This window comes from Balaenoptera borealis (assembly GCF_965194805.1).
Source record: "Balaenoptera borealis genome assembly, chromosome: 3".
NCBI lineage: Eukaryota > Metazoa > Chordata > Mammalia > Artiodactyla > Balaenopteridae > Balaenoptera > Balaenoptera borealis.
Window position 1 is genome coordinate 81,195,538 of NC_138866.1, and position 20,050 is coordinate 81,215,587.

Below are 20,050 nucleotides of genomic sequence, written 5' to 3' on the forward strand. Positions count from 1 at the left end.
AGGGCACAATAATTTATCAGTTAAATAAGAAATCAAGACTACCATAAGGAAATTTACAGAAATTTATTAGGAAATATTAAAGGTAATATAAATGAAAGAAGAGAAATACCATGATCATGGATAGGAAGCCTTAATATCATAAACATATCAATGGCCTCCAAATAATTAATATAATCAGTTCAATTCCAATCAAACTCCCCAAAAGATTTTTCATGGAATTGAATAAAATGATACTAAAATATATTGTATATGGGAGAGTAAATGGGTCAAAAATAACCTGGGCAATTTTAAAGAAGAGAAAGGAATGAGAAACATGCCCTTTGAGATATCAAGACTTACTGGGAAGCTACAGTAATTATGATAGTGTAGTATTACTACAGGAATAGGAAAATCAACCAATGGAAAAGAACATGTGCTCAGATACAGTGCTCATACAGAACCTTGATATATGACAGTGATTATATGTCAGAGGGGAAAGAAAGGATTGACAGCTCAGTAAATACGGTGGGGGAAAAATGGTTATCCAGATGAGAAAGAAATAAGATTGAATTACTACTATACAGTATAACAAAAAAGCAAACCCAGATGTGTTCAAGACTTAAATACCAATTAAAAAAAAAACCTACAAAACTCAGTATTAGTTATCTATTGCCACATAACAAATTACCCCAAAATTTAGTGGCTACAAACAACAAACATTTATCAACTCACACTTTCTGTGCATCGTAAATCTGTGAGCTACTTAGCTGGGTGGTTCTAGCTCATGGTCTGTTACGAGGTTGCCGTTAAGATGTTGGCTGAAATTACAGTCATTAGAAGGCTGGGCTGAGGCTAAAGGATCTATGTCCGAAGGAGCTTACTCACACAGCTGATTGCTGGCAGGAGGTCTCAGTTCTTCATCAGATGGACCTCTCCACCAGGCTACTTGTGTGTCCTTATAACCTGACAGCTGGCTTTCTCCTGAGAGTAAGGAGGAAGCCACGGTGCTTTTAGTACATAGTCTAGGAAATCACACACTGTCATTTCCATGACATGTTATTCTTTAGAAGCAATTCATTAAGTCTATTCCACACTCCAATGGAGAAGAATCTCTCTAAGGGAGGAATACCAAAGAATTTGTGGACATATTTTTAAACTACAATAAACTCAACACAAAATAGTATCTTTTAGGCCTTGGGGTAGGGAATGATTTTTCAAACAAGATACAAAAAGAAGTGATTCTAATTAAAGGAAATGTTGATAAATTAGACTTTATTAAAAATAACTTTAGGGACTTCCCTGGTGGCACAGTGGTTAAGAATCTGCCTGCCAATGCAGTGGACACGGGTTCGATCCCTGGTCCAGGAAGATACCACATGCCGCAGAGCAACTAAGCCTGTGCACCACAACTACTGAGCCTGCGCTCTAGAGCCTGCGAGCCACAACTACTGAAGGCCATGAGCCTAGAGCCTGTGCTCCTCAAAGAGAGAAGCCACCACAATGAGAAGCCCGTGCACCTCAACGAAGAGTAGCCCACACTCGCTGCAACTAGCAAAAGCCTGGGCGCAGCAACGAAGACCCAGTGCAGCCAAAAATAAATAAATAAAATGCACATTAAAAAATAAATTTTGTTCTTTAACACCTTAGAGCAAGTGAAAATTATAAAGTAGAGGGCAGATATTCAAAATACACACAATGGAAAAGGATTAATATCAAGAACATATAAAGAATTCCTACAAATTAATAAGAAAAGTCCAAACAACATAGTAGATAAGTGGGCAAGAGGAAACACAAAAGATGAATAAACCTATGAACAGATGTTCAGCACCATCGTTCATCAAGGAAATGCAAGCCAAGACCATAATGAGATATTACTTTATACCCATCTGATTGGCAAAAGTTTAAAAATCTGATAACATCAAATGCTGGAGAGGATGTGGATCCACAGAAACATAAACCCTGCTGGTGGAGTATAAGTTGGTGCAACTACTTTGGAAAACAATTTTCCAAAATAAAAATAAAAAACAACACAAGATAATTTCAGATAGTGATAAATGCTGAAAGAAAATTAAACATGGTGATGGGAGAGAGAGTAGCTGGCAGGCCAGCATATGGGAAGAGGCTACCTTTATAAGGGGTTGTTAAGAGTAGAGACATTTGAATATCAAGGAGTCAGACATGCATTTAGATTATGACTATTTTGTTCCAGGTTTTCTAACCTCTAGTTAACAGTTTTTTGGCTTTCTCTTTACAGGATTTTTCAATATTTCTTTTTCACCACCCTGTTTTTCATCAGACTGCTGGGCTACTTGTTGTTCCACATAAGTTTTATAAATCCAGATCTCTTTGTCAATATACTGCCCAAGATACTGAGCAGGAACATCTTGTGGAAGCTAAGATGCTTTCTCTTTCCATCTCTCATGCTTGAGACAGAGGACATGTTACCCCACTGACCCCCAAGAAATATCCTGGAGCAAAAGAAGGCAAGTGGTATCTGAGTCCACAGACTAAGAGATGGTGGAACTTGTGGAGGAAAGAGGTTTTCTTCAGTTATTTCCTTGAGGTTTGCCTACTTGATTACCATCCCTCCTCACATAGTCTTTCCAAGATTAACCTTGCCCAGTAAAGAGCTCTGTCAATGGATTTCTGTGGCTATATGGATAAGCTAAATAGTACCAATAGTAAACAAAGTAGACTATTTTTGGAATAATATCATAAATGCTGAGCAAAATTAGAGTTGATCAATTCTTCTAGTGAATCTTAAAAATCTAAGACACAGGATCCCTGCAAAGCAGAAGATTGTTCATTACTTACATTAGAATTCTTTGGTTGTAAGTTGCCTTAGCTTAAGCTAATTTATAAATTTATAGCACACAAAAAAGTATTGTCTCATGGAACTAAAAATCTGGGGCTTCAGGCATGGCTGGATCCAGAAGCGTGGATCCTCAACGTAATGTCATTGGAGTTTCATCTCTCTCTTCTCATCTCATTGGATGGGCATTTTCCTTTTAGTGGGAAGATGCTGCCAACAGCCTAAGACTCATACTACCAGATTAGCATCCTTAGCAGAATGAAAGAGTCTTTTCTAATAGCTCCAGCAGGAAATTTCAGATAAACTGACTTAGCTGTGGTCAACTGTCTACCCCGTCCCACAATCAATGTGGCCAAAGGGATGGGAATACTCTGATTAGTCAAGCATGAATCCATGAACCATATGTCCAAACTCTTGTAAGGGGCAGGGGAGGTAAGGGGACAAGAAAGAGATAAGGGAGTCAGCCCCATGTAAACTATATGGAATGTGTTTCCCAAAGGAAAGGGGGCACTCAATTCCCAGAGAAGGGGAAAGGGATACTGGACTGGCAAAAGCTGACGTTCACTTAATCACTAGTTTTAGCCTTACGTATAAATATCCGACCTCGGCAATTAAAACTCAAAGCTGTAGCTCACTTCATATGTCTTCTTACCAGTAAAAACTATAGCTTCTCAAGATCATAAATCAAGATAAACTACTGCAAAGAGCTCAATATAAATATGTAAAGAACCAGGTCTAGGGCTAAAGTAAGCAAAGATTCTAAAGTAAATAGCACATGACATATAAACTGCTTCACAAACTTGGGGTAACCTAAATATGGTCAAACCTCCTATTTTTCCAATTAATTGCTGAACCATCCATGTGCCTTATTAACAGGATATACTCAAACTACCTCTGGAACTTTCCCACCCTCCTAAATGATCAGGACCCTTAACAGCTCTGAAGTCCAAGAGCACAAAGGGGTCATTCTGGCTTCCACACTAGCAGGGAATTAACTTTAACTCTTTGGTTCACTGTCATTTCTTCTTGGGGCCACATGATGTCACTGTTGAAAACTGGTCCTACACAGGTTGATTAAATAATTAATTATCCAAATTGAGACATAACTGATAATAGGAAAGGACACTATTAATAATTATGCCAGCACAAGAGAAACTAGACAGGGCTGTTTCAGCAAACGAGGATGTATTGCCATATATATACATATATATATATATATATATATATAAAATCCAAGATCTTGTTGACATGGTGTATTTTGCTGAGGCTGCTACATCTCATTCTTCGGTGTTAAGGGTGCCCATACTTAGAACCCTAGTGCCACAGCTGAAGCTGCACCTCTCCTTCCTTTCACATACCCAGATGTATGTTCCAAGGTCAGGTTCCTAGAGGATTAAGATTGACTCCAGTTTCTCCCACCATCACCCTTGCCTCCACAGGAAGCCCTGCAGTCTGGGAAGTCAGCCTACTCTCAGGAAACCCACCCTCTGGAGGTCAAGGGGTTGGTCTGAAGACTCAACCCTCAAAACACAAGGGCTCAATGATACCCTACAAGGGAGGCTCCGAGGTGCACACCTTCCCTTCCAGGCACTTCCCAGTGCCTGGGAACTTTTCTGAACTTCTGCCCCTTGAGAAGAGAAACATTCTACCACACACACTAAGATGTCTCAGCAGACCCAGAAACAGTTTGCCATGACACTCACCCAGCCCCTTTATAACAGACATAATGTTCATGATCATGAATTCCATTTATTAAGCACTTTTATCATGTGCCATACACTGTACTACATAGTTCATGTGCATTATTGTATTAAATACAACCTTCCAAGGTAGATACTCTACCCAGTTTACAAATAAGCCAGTTCTGAGAGCAAATAAAACAACCAAAGTTCTGAGTTGAAAGAACCAGAATCTGTGCCTGTGTCTGGCTCAAAACCTTGGCCTCTATAACCTCTAATGTTTCTAATATTAATAGCAGACATTGACCAGACAGCTGGCCAGGGAGAGGCTGAGGCATAGTCCAGAGTGGTGGGATATTTACCCACCTGTGAAGGGGGAAATCCCAGCCATGGCTACATTTATAGAATTAGGGAGACTCTCAGACAAATCATAGATTCAAAGAATTGGCAAGGGATTTAGAAATTACTCATTCAGACCCAGGGAGGCCCTTTTCCCCAAATCACGTAACTAGTTAGTGACAGAACCAGGATAAGAACTTGATCTCTTGAGTATTTTTCAGTGTCCCTTCTGGGAAACTAGCATTTCCCAGCTCTTTACAGTCAGGCAATAATATAATGAAGATATTGCTGCAATTGTTATTTAAAACCAAAATCAACTGCACCCTCCTGTCTTCTAATGTAAAGGCATAATTCTTAGCTCTGGGGAAATAAACCTCCATATTTCTCTCCCTGCCCCTAACAGGGGAAGAGGAGAGAAGAAAGGGTGACACTTGGCATGCATGAACCTTTTTCTAGCAGAGTACATTAATAAATCTTGAGTTATGCAAAGTGTGAGCTGTGGGGGAGTGATAAGTGCTAAAACTGAAATGCTCTTCATAATAATGAAATACAGGGAATTTTTATCATATCTGAGAGTAGAAGAAGCAGGAGAGAAAGCTAAACAAAATGATGAGACACTGAAATCCAAGTTGGTAGAAATGGACAAGGGACTTTCAGAAGACAAGGAAAGCTGATATTCAATTTCAGATTATTTTCGAATAAGTGGTGCTGCAATATATGCTCTTACACACTTACTTAACTGGCCAGTAAAATCTACCAGATGTAGTTGTATATATTTGCCTCTACAAGTTGCCTTTTATTGACTCTTACAAGTGAATTCCAGGAGAAAAGAAGCTGTTATCTCTCAAGTTTGAGTCAATGCTGAATCAGATATAAAGAAACAGCCATTAAGTTATACAACAGAGAAATAACTAGGAGAAAAGATTTGCAGAAATCCTTAGAAAAAGAACAAAAAAACAGTACATGGAATATGGAGGATGGCAGAAAAGGCAATTTTAGCTAGTATCAAAGCGTGGGGTGGCTCCTGGTGACATCTACAATAGAGTGTAGCAGAATCTTCTACACCTCTTCTTTCCTATTGGTTCTCTCCAAAGAGATCGATGTCAAGGAGATTTTCCCCTATGTTTTCTTCTAACAGTTTTATGATTTCAAGTCTTACATTTAAATCTTTTGAGTTGATCCATTTTGAGTTGATTTTTGTGTATTGTGTAAGGTAAGGGTCCAATTTCACTCTTTTGCCTACGGATATCCAGTTTTCCCAACACCATTTATTAAAGAGACTATCCTTTCCCCACTGTGCATTCTTGGCATCTTTGTGAAAAATTACTTGACCATATATGTGTGGATTTAATTCTGGGCTCTCTATTCTGTTCCACTGATCTGTGCGTCTGTTTTCATATCAATATCGTACTGTTTTGATTACTACAGCTTAATAATACAGTTTGAACCCAGGAAGTGTGATGCCAGCTTTGTTGTTCTTACTCAAGATTGTTTGAGCTTATTTGGTGTCATGTGATTCCATATGAATTTAGGAATATTTTTTCTGTTTCTGTGAAACTTGCCATTGGAATTTTGATAGAGATTGCATTGAATCTATAGATTGCTTTGGGTAGTAATTTTTCCAATCTACAAACATGAGATGTATTTCCATTTATTTGTGTCTTCTTCAATTTCTTTCATCACTGTTTAATAGTTTTCAGTGTACAGATCTTTTACCTCCTTGGTTAATTTTATTCTTAAGTATTTTATTCTTTTTGATGCTATTGTAAATGGAATCATTTTCTTAATTTCTTTTTCAGATAATTTACTGTTAGTACACAGAAACACAACCGATTTTTGCACGTTGATTTTGTATCCTGCAATTTTACTGAATGTGTTTATTAGTTTTTATAGCTTTGTGGTGAAGTCTTTAGGGTTTTCTATCTATAAAAGACCATGTCATCTGCAAAGAGATAATTTTTTTACTTCTACCTTTCCAATCTGGATGCCTTCTATTTCTTTTTCTTGCCTAGTTGCTCTGGCTAGGACTCCCAGGGCTATGTTGAATAGAAGTGGTGAGAGTGGGCACACTTGTCTTGTTCTTGATCTTAGAGGAACAGCTTCTAGCTCTTCATCATTGAGTATAATGTTAGCTATGGGCTTGTCATATTGGCCTTTATTATGTTGAGGTACAATTCTTCCATTCCTAATTTGTTAAGAGTTATCATGAAAGGATGTTGGATTTTGTTAAATGCATTTTCTGCATCAGTTAAGATGATCATATGGTTTTTGTCCTCATTTTGCTAATGCAGTATATCACATTTATTGATTTGCGTATGTTGAAACATCCTTGCATCCCAGGAATAAATCACACTTGATCAAGGTGTATGATCTTTTTAATGTGCTGTTGAATTTGATTTGCTATATTTTTGTCAAGGATTTTTGTATCTATGTTCATCAGGAATACTGGCCTGTAATTTTCTTTTCTTGTAGATTCCTTTTCTGGCTTTGGTATCAGGGTAATGCTGGCCTTGTAAAATGAGTTGGAAATGTACCCTCCTTTTCCATTTTTTGGAAGAGTTCAAGATGGATTTGTATTAATTATTCTTTAAATGCCTGGTAAAATTCACCAGTGAAGCCATCAAATACTGAACTGTTCTTTGTTGGGAGAGTTTTGATTACTGATTCAATCCCCTTACTTTTTATTGGTCTGTTCAGAGTTTCTATTTCTTCTTAATGTAGTCTTGGTAGGTTGTAGGTTTCTAGAAATTTATCCATTTCTTCTAGGTTATTTTATTTGTTGGCATCTAATTATTCATAGTAGTCTCTCATGATCTTTTGTGTCAGTGGTATCAGTTGTAATGTCCTCTTTTTCACTTATGATTTATTGCATCTTCTCTCTTCTTGGTCTAGCTAAAGGTTTGTCAATTTTGTTCATCTTTTGAAAAAACAACTCTTAGTTTTGTTGATCTTTTCTATTATCTTTCTACTCTCTTATTTATTTTTTCTCTGATCTTTGTTATTTCCTTCCTTCTACAAACTTTGTGCTTAATTTGTTCTCTTTTTTAACATATTTATTTATTTATTTTTGGCTGCGTTGGATCTGTGCTGCGTGCGGGCTTTCTTTAGTTGCAGCGAGCGGGGCCACTCTTCGTTGCAGTGTGCAGGCTTCTCATTGCCGTGGCTTCTCGTTGCAGAGCACTGGCTCTAGGTGCGCAGGCTTCAGTAGTTGTGGCACGTGGGCTCAGTAGCTGTGGCTCGTGGGCTCTAGAGCGTGGGCTCAGTAGTTGTGGCCCGCGGGCTCTAGAGCGTGGGCTCAGTAGTTGTGGCCCGCGGGCTTACTTGCTCCACAGCACGTGGGATCTTTCCAGACCAGGGCTCGAACCCATGTCCCCTTCCTTGGCAGGTGGATTCCCAACCACTGCGCCACCAGGGAAGCCCTAATTTGTTCTTTTTTTCCTTCTTTTTTCTTTCATTTTTGGTCTTAAGACACCAAAAGCACAGACAATAAAAGCAAAAATATGCAAGTGGGACTACATCAAACTTAAAAGTTTCTGCACAGCCAAGGAAACAATCAACATAATGAAAAAGCAACCTACAGAATGGAAAAATTTTTTACAAATCATATATCTGATAACGGGTTAATACCTAAAATATATAAGGAACACTTACAATTCAATAGCAAAAACCCAAATAACCCAATTTAAAAACGGGCAAAGAATCTGAATAGAAATTTCTCCACAGAAGGAGTAAAGGGGATAATTAAAGGCAATAGTGATTTGTGGGTGGCAAGGACTGTTCTATACATTTCTCTATCACTTTAGTAGCTCATCGAAGAGAGGAATGTTAGCACATCTTGATTTGTTCTTGACTCCCCCAAATTTCCACAATCACAGCTCTCTGTTTTAAGTGCTGGTAAAACTTTTTCTCTTTTGGGGTTAGGAGACTACAGAAAGAGTAAGACTGGAAGGGTGGCCTATTAGGAGTTAAATAGTGCTAGTTCTTTATAAGCAACAGTTTTCCCTACCTCCACCTATTAGAGCCCCATCCCAACACACACACCCCAGTCAATTTGGAAATGAAGAACCAACCTCTCAAGGAGAAGTAGGCTTGCCCCTCTCCAGGGATCTTGGTGCCAGCCACACAGGAAAGGCCACTATGGAGGTACCAATCCTTCTCCTCTCTTTGCTAGCCGCTCCCCTCCGTGGGATTTAAAGCCACAGTCAGTAGAACTGCTCTATATTCTTCTCTCCTCTTCATTCTACCAAAAGAGTCAGGAGAGAAGCTCCACTTCACATTCCCACCCCACAGGAGGCAAACCACGTGGCTTGGTAAAATTATATTGCACCCTACCACCAGATCTTATGTCTCTTCCTTTCCTCTGATTCAGTCAGAAAGTTCCCTCAGAACAGGTCCTGACATTTATTACAGAGTCCAAATTGGTAATATCCACTTTAGAGCCCAGTGGCTAATCCCAAACTAGGTGCCTAATTTACACTCTGCCTGATACAAAGCTGCTCCGTGAATCTGCCACTGTCATCTCCCTGCATGCCGTTCAGTCATTTTGTAGAAGCACAAGATCCTTGAGAGCCCAGCACTGTGTGACACTGCTGCAAAAAATATTTCTATCACTATGCTGCTCTGCGATGACTCAGAAAAGATGAAACAGGCGAGAAGATACCAAAATCACGTTGCCAGAGGCACAGTGCCGGCCTGTTATGCAAGCCAAAGAAAAGTCTGTATCCACTTTCTCCACACGGTGGTGCTAGCCTCAAAGAATTACCCAAAAAGGAAATAAAAGTGTTCCACTTCCCTCTCAATGATAAAGCTGTATACTGTGCTCAAAACATCACTCACTGAAGGGTGATTAATTTACATTAATTCTGCAAATAAGCATGTAAAATAAATGAGTTTCCCCTCATCCTCATCCCCACCCTACTTCCCAGGGGGAATAAAAGGAACCAAATCACGGGGGTTTTTTTGTGGGTTTTTTTTTTCCAACTCACTGATTCAATCTTTACCGACCCTGGGGCAAAAGAATGACTCATGCTGGGCTGTTGGATGTGTACAATCCTGGCACAGAATCTTATTATTCCTGAGTGGGAGCTGGGGTAGCCTGGGGGGAGCTGGTCAGCTAGCCATCTATAAGGTTCATCATTGGGTTCTTGTAAGTGCTGCTGGCAGTCTAAGAAGGTAGGAACAGCAGACATTTCACTGATGTCAATGAATAAAACAAGGTGGGTTCAATGTGGGTGCCTTCCAGGCCAATGGGCAGAGAAGAACAGAAAGTCTGGTTTTGGCTTCTAAACCCAAAAATATGCCCTCCACCTGTCGTAATAACCAAGTCTCACCAGCCGCCTTTTCTATTTGTGGAATCTAACTCTTTCACTTAAATGTTTTCCAAGCTCAGGGGGATCTCATTAAGCATGCTAAATAGTGCTTAGGCAACGCAGATGATGCCAGATGGAACCAATTACCAGATATATAAACAAACAACTTTTAAAAACATAGTGCCTGTCAACACCAAAAGCACCCTCAACTTTAGAAAGGGAGAACTGACAAAAGTTGGTTAATGGTACTCTGTCAGTCAGCCCATACCTGACGCTGATATTGATAACAGTGACAATCATGAGCACAATGATGCAGGTCCAAACTGTTTTCAGACCTGGCCCTAGACACTGGCAGCTTCCTAATACCTGTGATTTGGGAGATAACACAAAGTACCACTTACCATTATGCCTAAATATCCCCCTCTGGCCTACCATGGACTTTTGACCCTTTTACATGTTTAAAATCCTCAACTTTAGACAAGAGCTGCAAGAATATTGTCCCTATAATTTCATTCATAAAATATACATCTTAACAGAGAAGAAAGGAAACACCCTAGCAAAAATGCCCATTAGAGTGAATGAGGTCATTAGATTGCCTGATTTACCCTGGAAATAGCAAGGAGCTGGACCCTGAGAACATGCCATATGAGACAAGGGTTGACAAAAGCCAAAGAGTTCAGCAGTCACAGGTTCTAGGGTCCAATGACTTGGAGTACAAGTAAGAATGAATCTGGAATGAGTCTGGAAGGATTTTCCCATTTATCACAGATCAGACATAGCAAAGTGATGGCTCACAGGCTCAATCAAATTCAGAGTTGCATTTCATTTGGCTCAAACAGTGTTTTTTTTTTTTTTAATTTGAATTTATTGTAAATTCTAGAGATACCATCTAAAATTCTAGATTTTGGACTTTAAAAAGGAAAAGTTTTGTCACCACTGGACAGAATTCTCATGGGACAATAATTTCTCAAAGCTGAGAAGTAACAGCTGAGTCAACAGTACATGGCCATTTGTTCACCATAGCCTCCATTACCCCAATTGTATTGTACCTGGTGTACTTCACTCATCTGTGCCATCACATGCCCCTTTAAGTCCTAACTGACCTTGATTCCTGAGGGCCACACAGAAGAGAAAATCCTTAAAAGATGATGATGCCTATAGTGAAGGGAGGTCCCAAAAGACAAAAATTTTCTGGAAAGAACAGCGTCATTCATACCTGACAGAACTAAAGGAAACATCTAGAGAAAAGTTAATATAGCACAGCTTATACTGGGCTAAGTAGAAAGCACAGAGTTTCCGGGACTCAGCGCAGTGTGAGGAGGAGAGACAAATGAAAAACCATATGATGAGAAAGTGTTCCTGAATCTCAGCATTTGATTTATGAGGAGGCAAACCACAGACTTACCAACGAGTCATATGAACTTTAGAAATAGCCAAAGGCTCCCTGTGTGGCAAGGATGCAGCCTATGTGCTCACTTTCCCACAGCTCATGGATGAGGAGTGATGGAACTGAGCTGCAGTAAAGGAGGTTTGGCTTAGGCTGAACATCAGGAACAAATCATGCTCTAGAATTATATAGACATTAAACTCTGAGATAACTGCACAGAATTATAAATAATTTGTGCTTAAGCAATCTGTGCCCGAGTCTTAATTTATAAAGGTGACTGAGTGATGATACAAAAAAGTCAGTATCATTGAAAAAGAGTTTACTGTTACAAGTCCCCAGAAATGAGAGGCACATGGGGAAGCACCAGAGTCAATCAGGAGGCAGAAGCAAAAGGGACAAGAAAGCATGGCCTAGAGTCTTGATTATGTTTTCCATGGAAAAGGCAAAGCAGGGAAGAGAAAACAGTTTAAAATTGGCTAGCTTGAATAATATTGGCAGCCTCTACAGAGGTGGTCTCTAGTTGTCTAGTACCCGGCCCTAGGTGATTAGGGCAGGAGAATTATTGGGTTTATGTGAGATTTAGATAAAGGAGGTAGTTGGGGCTATGGACTCGGAACTGGTTGGTAAGTTTATGATTTTTGCACACCTGTGAAAGCTGGACCACAGGGGAGATGTAACCAGCTCTGACCATTAGTTTAGCCTGGTGATTAATGGATGCCAAATAGTCCAACACAGAATCTAAGAGAAATCAGATCATTAGGGAATTCAAGAACTCTTCAGTCCAGTCCCTCCATTTTATAAATGAGGAAATTGATACTTAAAGATGTGATGTCATCTGTCCAAAATCCAATGAAGCTTGTTAACAGCACTGCACAGAATAGGACTCTCATGCAGGACTCACAGCTCTGACCTATCTGCTACATTGTATTGACTTATGCTGAAAAGCACATTGACATCTGCAATTCCCTTTATCATGTCTTGAGAATCGAAAGCGGGGAATGGCAAACTTTTTCTGTAAAGGATCGGATAATAAACGTCTTAGGCTTGTGGGTCATATAGTCTCTGTCACAACTACTCAAACTCTGCAATTGTAGCAGTAAAGCAGCTGCAGCTTAGTGACATAAACAAATGGCTGTGTCTGTGTTCCAATAAAACTTTATGGCCATTGAAATTGTAATTTCATATTAATTTTCATTATTGTCATGAAATATTATTTAAAAATTGTTTTCAACCATTTAAAAATGTAATAACTATTCTTAGCTTGCAGGCTGTACAAAAACAGGCAGCAGGCTGAGTTTTGCCCGTAAGCCAGTTTACTAACCCTTGGGCTAGATAATTTGCACACTTGCTGTGAAATCTCAGATAACTGAACCAGATGACAGTTCATCACTCTAGGTCTTAGTTTCTCTACTGATAAAATGAGGTAACTAGACTCTAAGGTCCCTTGCAGACCTGAGACCTTGAGGCATTTGCCAAGGGTACTCAAAGACAAAAACGGGCTGTGAAAGGGAATCTGTGGGCTCTTTCACGGGATACTATAACGCCATACTTCTCTCAGATATCTCCAGCAGCCAAATTCAGGAATGATATTGCAAAAAACATTAGATACACAAAAGTTTAGAGTAAAAAAAGATTGTGGAATGGCAAGTTTAGGGAATAGGACTAAATAAATTTCTCTACTCTAGAACCTCTCAAACCTAACATGCATAGGAATATCCAGAGGCGGGGGCTTCCAAAAGCAGGCTTTCAGATAAGGACTTGGGTACAGGTAGTTTATGTCAGAGACAGAAATAGGAAACACAATGAGACAGGGAAAAATGAGATAGGGAAATGGGAAACACCATGTAGTTCATGTTAATGAACAAGTTACTGCTCTGAGAAACTAGAGCTCAATTCTGCTGGAAACTCTCCACGAAACTATGGTGTGACTTCAGAATTATTTCGAAGAGGGTGGGGTGGTTTCAGAACTTATCAAGTCCAACTTCCCGAAGACTGAGGGCTGTCCTGAGGGCATGAACACTCCCATGGCTTCTGGGTAGCACCTGGAGTGAGCCCAGAGAAGCTCCCAGAGTGCTGAAGAAAGCCCTCAGGCAAAGAAGAGAGCTGGGTTAAGGTAGGAAGCTATCAGCATGCCAGAAACATATACCATGGCTATAATCAGAGAGGTGTTGAAGAGATAAGGTGTGGCTGTCAACACATTGGCTACAGAGGTAACGGGGCAGGGGGGGGGGGCGGGGGGGGGGAGGAATCAACATTTCCTAACCTCATTTGCCCTCAAAACACTTTTCCATAATTTGACTCCAGAACTCCTTTTTTTCATGAAGCATCTGTCCTTAGAGAGATACCAGTTGAAGGTAAATAGAATAGTGCCAGCGACTGGGTAATCTCGGTCAAATCAGAAGATCTCTTCAGGCTCTATTTTATAAAAACTGATATGACAAAGCATACACTAAATATCAATAAGCCTCTATCATCTCTGGGGCAGAATCTAGGCCAATACGCTTCACACAGTGCCAGGTATGAGGTCAACTCCAACACAGAAAAAAAAAATAGCAAAGAACAATTCACCTCCAAATGAGGCTGCCATCTGAAGTGATGCATGTCGGAGGAGGGACAGAATGTTCAAAGTGTAGTTGGAACCATGACAAGGCATCACCATCTGCCATCTGAGTCCCATCTCCCTAGTCTTTAACCATCTGCACACCTGCTCAGGCATGTCACATTGGGGAAAGGACGGCCCTGCCATCATTAACGCAGTGGCAATAAAAACAAAAGCTGGAGAAATAGCTCCAAGGCCTCTGACAGCATTACTTCCTTAAATTTGGAATCTGCTTCCAAGAAGAAATCTATAGAAAAGAGATTCATAAGTCTAAAGTTTAAATCTACGCAGAGTTGAAATATCTGTGTGATCTGAATTTTTAGACTAACAGGTCATACACAGAAAATCAGCAAATTGTTAAAGACATAACATAGCAAATGCTAAATAAAACATAATCTGGAATACATTACACATTCTCATTTTGAACTTTGATCAACACAAGAATCACCTCTCTCTACCTGCATTCAGATTTCATCTCTAGATGCACTTTTCCCAGGAAAGCTAAAATAAATCCGTCTAAAACTAGTTATGGAGAAGTGCCTCTAAGCGCTCAAAGCAATCAGTTCTTCACAGTTTGACTGTTCCAGCTCCTTAGAGTCCGCACACCAGCGACTGGGTTTATGTAAATGTGGCACATCAAAAGAGGGGTAGACCTCATCCAGGATCCATTCTCTAAGGAATGCTATTTACTTGGTCTATCTTCTCTAGGCAACAGGATTTTGATTCTAAATGTTAGATAAGGTCCTCCCAGTTCAAGTGTCTTTCCTTAAAAATAACTGAAAATTCCAAAATAACTAAAAAAATAACTAACATTGTTTTAATTTTGTAATTAAAAAGACACCACAGGACTTCCCTGGTGGTGCAGTGGTTAAAAATCCATCTGCCAACGCAGGGGACATGGGTTCGAGCCCTGGTCCGGGAAGATCCCACATGCTGCAGAGCAACTAAGCCTGTGTGCCACAACTACTGAGCCTGCGCTCTAGAGCCCGTGAGCCACAACTACTGAGCCCACGCACCGCAATGAAGAGTAGCCCCGGCTCACTGCAACTAGGGAAAGCCCACACACAACAACGAAGGCACAACACAGCCAAAAATAAATAAATAAATATATTTATTAAAAAAAAAAAAGATACCACCAAACACACCATTAATAAGAACTCACTGAATATATTCTATGCCATGAAATGGATATACCCTTTTCTAATTACTTAGGTTAAGCATATGAACCTATGGGGAGGAAATACCAAATAGCAGTTAGACGAGCTCTGAGGTCAGACTGCATGGGTTCACTCTAGCTTCATCACTTACTAGCTGTGTGACCTGAGGCAAGTCATGGAAATTCTCTGAGAGTCAGTTTCTTTGTATATAAATGAGTAGCAATAATCCATATAGATGAAAATACATATAAAGTGTTTACCACGGTATCTAGAGCATAATAAGAGTTTTAAAATGTTAGCTATTTGTGGTACGCTGAAAAATGGTCCCCCAAAAGAAATCTACATCCAAAAACCTGGAACCTGTAAATATTACCTTATGTGGAACAAGCATCTTCACAGATGTCATTAAGTTAAGGATCTTGAGATGGGTAGCTCATCTACATTATCTGAGTGGGCCCCCAAATGCAACCACAGGTATCCTTATAAGAAGGAGGCAGAGGGTGATTTCACACACACGTACACACACACATGCACACATTGAGGAAAAGCTAATATGAAGACTGAGCAGAGAGATTTAAAGGTGCTAGCCTTGAATACTGGAGTGATGTGGTCACAAGGCAAAGAATGTCAGCTGACACCAGAAGCCAGAAGAGGCAAGCATTCTCCCCTAGAGCCTCCAGAGAGAGTGCAGCCCTGCCAACACCTTGATTTCAGCCCAGTGATAAAGATTTTGGACTCCTGGCCTCCAGAATTATGAGAGAACAAATTTCAGTTGTTATAAGGCCACCAAATTGGTGGTAACTTGTTAGAGCAGCCATAGGAAAGTAACACTTGTTATATATTTATATTGATTCCCTATTGCTACATAACAAAACTTAGTGGCTGATTTATTTATTAAATAACATTTACTAAATAATATATTAATAACAAATTAATAATAAATTAAATAACATTTAATAAATATTTATTACCTCACAGTTTCTGTGAATGTGGAATATGGGTACAGCTTAGCTAGGTATCTCTGCTTCAGTCTCTCACGAAGCTATAATCAAGGTGTGAGCTGTGGTATCATCTTAAGGCTTGAATGAAAAAAAATCCAAGCAGGATTCAGTCCTTAACAAGGTACTAGACTGAGGGCCTCAGATTCTCACTGAATGATGGTCAGAGGCTGCCCTCAGTTCTTTGTCACATGTGCCTCTCCATAATGCAACTCACAACACGCAGCTGACTTCATCACACTGAGCAAGAGAAAGATCAACAGGGAGGGAGATGGAAGTCGAACATCCTTGTTAACCTAATCTCAGAAGTGATATCCCATCACTTTTGCTGCATCGTCTTTGTTAAAAGTAATTCACTAGGTCTAAGATCATTCACTACCCAGAATGATTACTGCACATGGTAAATACACCCACGTGCCAGGAAGGTGACAACTCCAATTGCATGAGGACAGAAGCTCCTGTGCTGAGGACCCTTCTAGACCTTGCCTTGGGTACCTCTTTATCTGGCTGTTCTGGCTGTTCATTTGTATGCATTATAATGTCCTCTGTAATAAACACTGGTAACGGTAAAGTGCTTTCCTGAGTTCTGTGAGCCATTCTATCAAATTATTGAACCTGAGGAGAGGGCCATGGGAACCCCCAATTTATAGTCAGCTTGTCTAAAGTACAGGTAGCTCAGACTTGAGACTGGCATCTGAAGTGGGGGCAGTCTCATGGGTCTGAGCCTTTATCCTGTGGGGTCTATGCTAACTCTGGGTAGTGTCAGAATTGAACTAAATTGTGGGACACCCAGTTGGTATCCACAGAAAACTGGAGAATTGCTTGGTGTGGAAAACCCACACATTTGGTGACAGAAGTGTTGTGGGTAAAAACAGCCCATTACTGGCTGTAACAAATTACCACAAACTTAGTGGTTTAAAATAACACAAATGTATTCACTTACAGTTCTGGAGGTCAGAAGTCTAAAATGAGTCTTCTGGGCTGCATTCCTTCTGTGGGCTCTATGGAAGAATCCATTCTTTTTTCTAGCTTCTAGAGATGTGCTACATTCCTTGGCTCCTGGCCTCCTCCTCTATTTTCTTTTTTTTTTTTTTTTAATAGATCTTTATGGGAGTATAATTGCTTCACAATACCGCGTTAGTTTCTGTTGCACAACGAAGTGAATCAGCCATATGCATACATATGTCCCCATATCCCCTCCTTCTTGAGCTCCCTCCCATCCTCCCTATCCCACCGCTCCAGGTCATCGCAAAGCACCGAGCTGATCTCCCTGTGCTATGCAGCTGCTTCCCACTAGCTAACTATTTTACATTCAGTAGTATATATATGTCGATGTTACTCTCACTTCGCCCCAGCTTCCCCCTCCCACCCCGTGTCCTCAAGTCCATTCTCTATATCTACATCTTTATTCCTGCCCTGCAACTAAGTTCATCAGTACCATTTTTTTTTTTAGATTCCATATACATGTGTTAATATACGATATTTGTTTTTCTCTTTCTGACTTACTTCACTCTGTATGACAGACTCTAGGTCCATCCACCTCACTACAAATAACTCAATTTCGTTTCTTTTTATGGCTGAGTAATATTCCATTGTATATATGTGCCACATCTTCTTTATCCATTCATGTGTTCATGGACATTTAGGTTGGTTCCATGTCCTGGCTATCAGTATTATCTTCTCCCTGACCTTGCTCTTGTCCTCACATTTTCTGTCTGACTTGTCCTTCCTGCCTCCTTTTTACAAGAACCCTTGTGATTACACTGGACCCACAAGGATAATCCAGAATACCTCCCTACCTAAATATCCTTAATCACATCTGCAGAGTCTCTTGCCATGAAAAGTAATATATTCACAAGTTCTAGAGATTAAGGTAGAGATCTTTGGGAGGCCATTATTTTTTGTATCATACAATCCTTCCTAAAATTAAAGCCTCTTGAATATTACCTAGTTTTTGCTTCATGTGTACTTTCTTATATAAAAGGATCTCAAAACCTACTTAACCATTTTCCAAGATGCCAAAATGAGCCACCAGATACCCTTGGTTTCTCTTCAGCTCCCCTAATTTTAATCTACTTTCACCTCCTTGTAATTCCTTTTTATTAAATAACAGATGATACTTTAGCTTTTGAATTTACTAGACCTAATGACACAAGTTTCCTCACAGACCATTAATAACTCTACCAATCTCTCTACATTAACTTGAACTGTCTTCCAAGATTTAGAGGAATTTCTGGATTAATGAACAGTTGGAAATGGCCATTTGGCACACATACACACATATGAAGTCCTACCCCACAAGCCTAAAGTTGCTTACTTTATTTCCCTCTCTGTTCCAAGTACTCTTTACTGTCATTCTGCTTCTCAGTATATGTATGGCAGTAGAGAAAGTGGAATACATAATTAATTCTAGGGCATTGAAAGATTCTCAGGGCAAAGACAGCTTTCAACCAGAATGCAGAGTATCAAAATGGAATTAGGAAACAACAGTGAGATACCACTACATGTGTATTAGATGGTCAGAATCCAAAACACTGACACACTGAACGCTGGTGAGGATGTGGAGCAACAAGTACTCTTATTCATTGTTGGTGGAAATACAAAATGGTACAGTCATTCCAGAAGACAGTTTGGCAGTTTCTTACAAAATTAAACATACTCCTATCAGATTATATGATGATCTACCTAGAAAACCCAAAGCACTAATTAGGATAGGTTAAGCTGCTGTAACAAACACCAAAATTTTAGTTACTTAAAGGATAATAAGTTTATTTATAGTTCAGAGGAAGTGCTGCAGGTCAACATGCAGCTCTCCATGATGTAATACAGGAACTTAGGATACTTTCACCCTAGGGCTCCAACATTCCCTGGGGACTTACTAGTATATGCATGGCAATGCTTGCAACATACATAAAAAGCCTTGGTTTCCAAAACATACAAAGAGTGGCTACAAATCAATAAAGCCTTTCCGATAGCTAAACGAAACCTCCTTGGAAAACAATTCGGAAATCACCTATTTCTCTAAAGTAATTTGGAGGTACACCCTCCACCTTAAGAATCTTACCAAATATTTTCCCATCAAAATAGTTGCTTTCAAGGGCTTTGGCAAGGGTTGGGGCAAAAATCACTCTAAGACATAGTTGATAGAGGTGTAAATTAATTACATTAGTCACATTTAAAATGCACCTGGCCTTAAACACAGCTATAACACATTTAGGAGTCTATTCTACAGAAATATTAACCCAAGGATATAAAAAAAATCATTGCTGGATTGACTGAAACCTTCTGCTTGAAACACATTCTTTCCAGGTACCTGCTGCCTCTATCCCCTCACCTCCTTCTGTTCTTTGCTCAGACCTCATCTTCTCAGGAAAGTTTCCCTATACCATCTTATTTAAAGTTGCAACACCCTTATGCCCCTTTCCTACTTTATTTTCTTTGTAGCACGTACCTTCATCTGACATTGTATATAATTTACTTTTTTTAATGGACAGACTCACCCGATTAGTACGTAAACTCCATTTTTGCTGTTGTTCATTGTTGTATTTCCAGTGACAAAACAATTCTTGGTGCCTCAATAAGAATGTGTTAAGTGAATGGATGAATTTCAACATTGTTTGTAATAGTGAAAAGAAAAAATTAGAAACAATCTTAATGCTCTTTAAATAAATAATGGTAACACCATTGTTAAAAAAAATTATGCTCTCTTAAAATATGTTGTATATCGAGAGAAGAGATATGGGAACATATGCATATGTATAACTGGTTCACTTTGTTTTAAAGCAGAAACT

The 20,050-nt window shown here is 39.6% G+C and overlaps 1 protein-coding gene and 1 long non-coding RNA gene across 6 annotated transcripts in view; one reads left to right on the forward strand and one right to left on the reverse strand.

Moving 5' to 3' along the window:
• Positions 1 to 3,997, forward strand: part of LOC309625501 (transmembrane and coiled-coil domain-containing protein 5A-like) — a 38,070-nt gene extending 34,073 nt beyond the window's left edge. The window contains 1 exon segment of the mRNA XM_082385115.1: positions 2,234 to 3,997. Within this exon segment, the coding sequence (XP_082241241.1) occupies positions 2,234 to 2,432 (199 nt within the window). The 3' untranslated portion in view covers positions 2,433 to 3,997.
• LOC309625496 overlaps positions 1 to 20,050 on the reverse strand; it is a 764,549-nt gene that overhangs the window by 658,633 nt on the left and 85,866 nt on the right. The gene's annotated exons all lie outside the window — the stretch shown is intronic.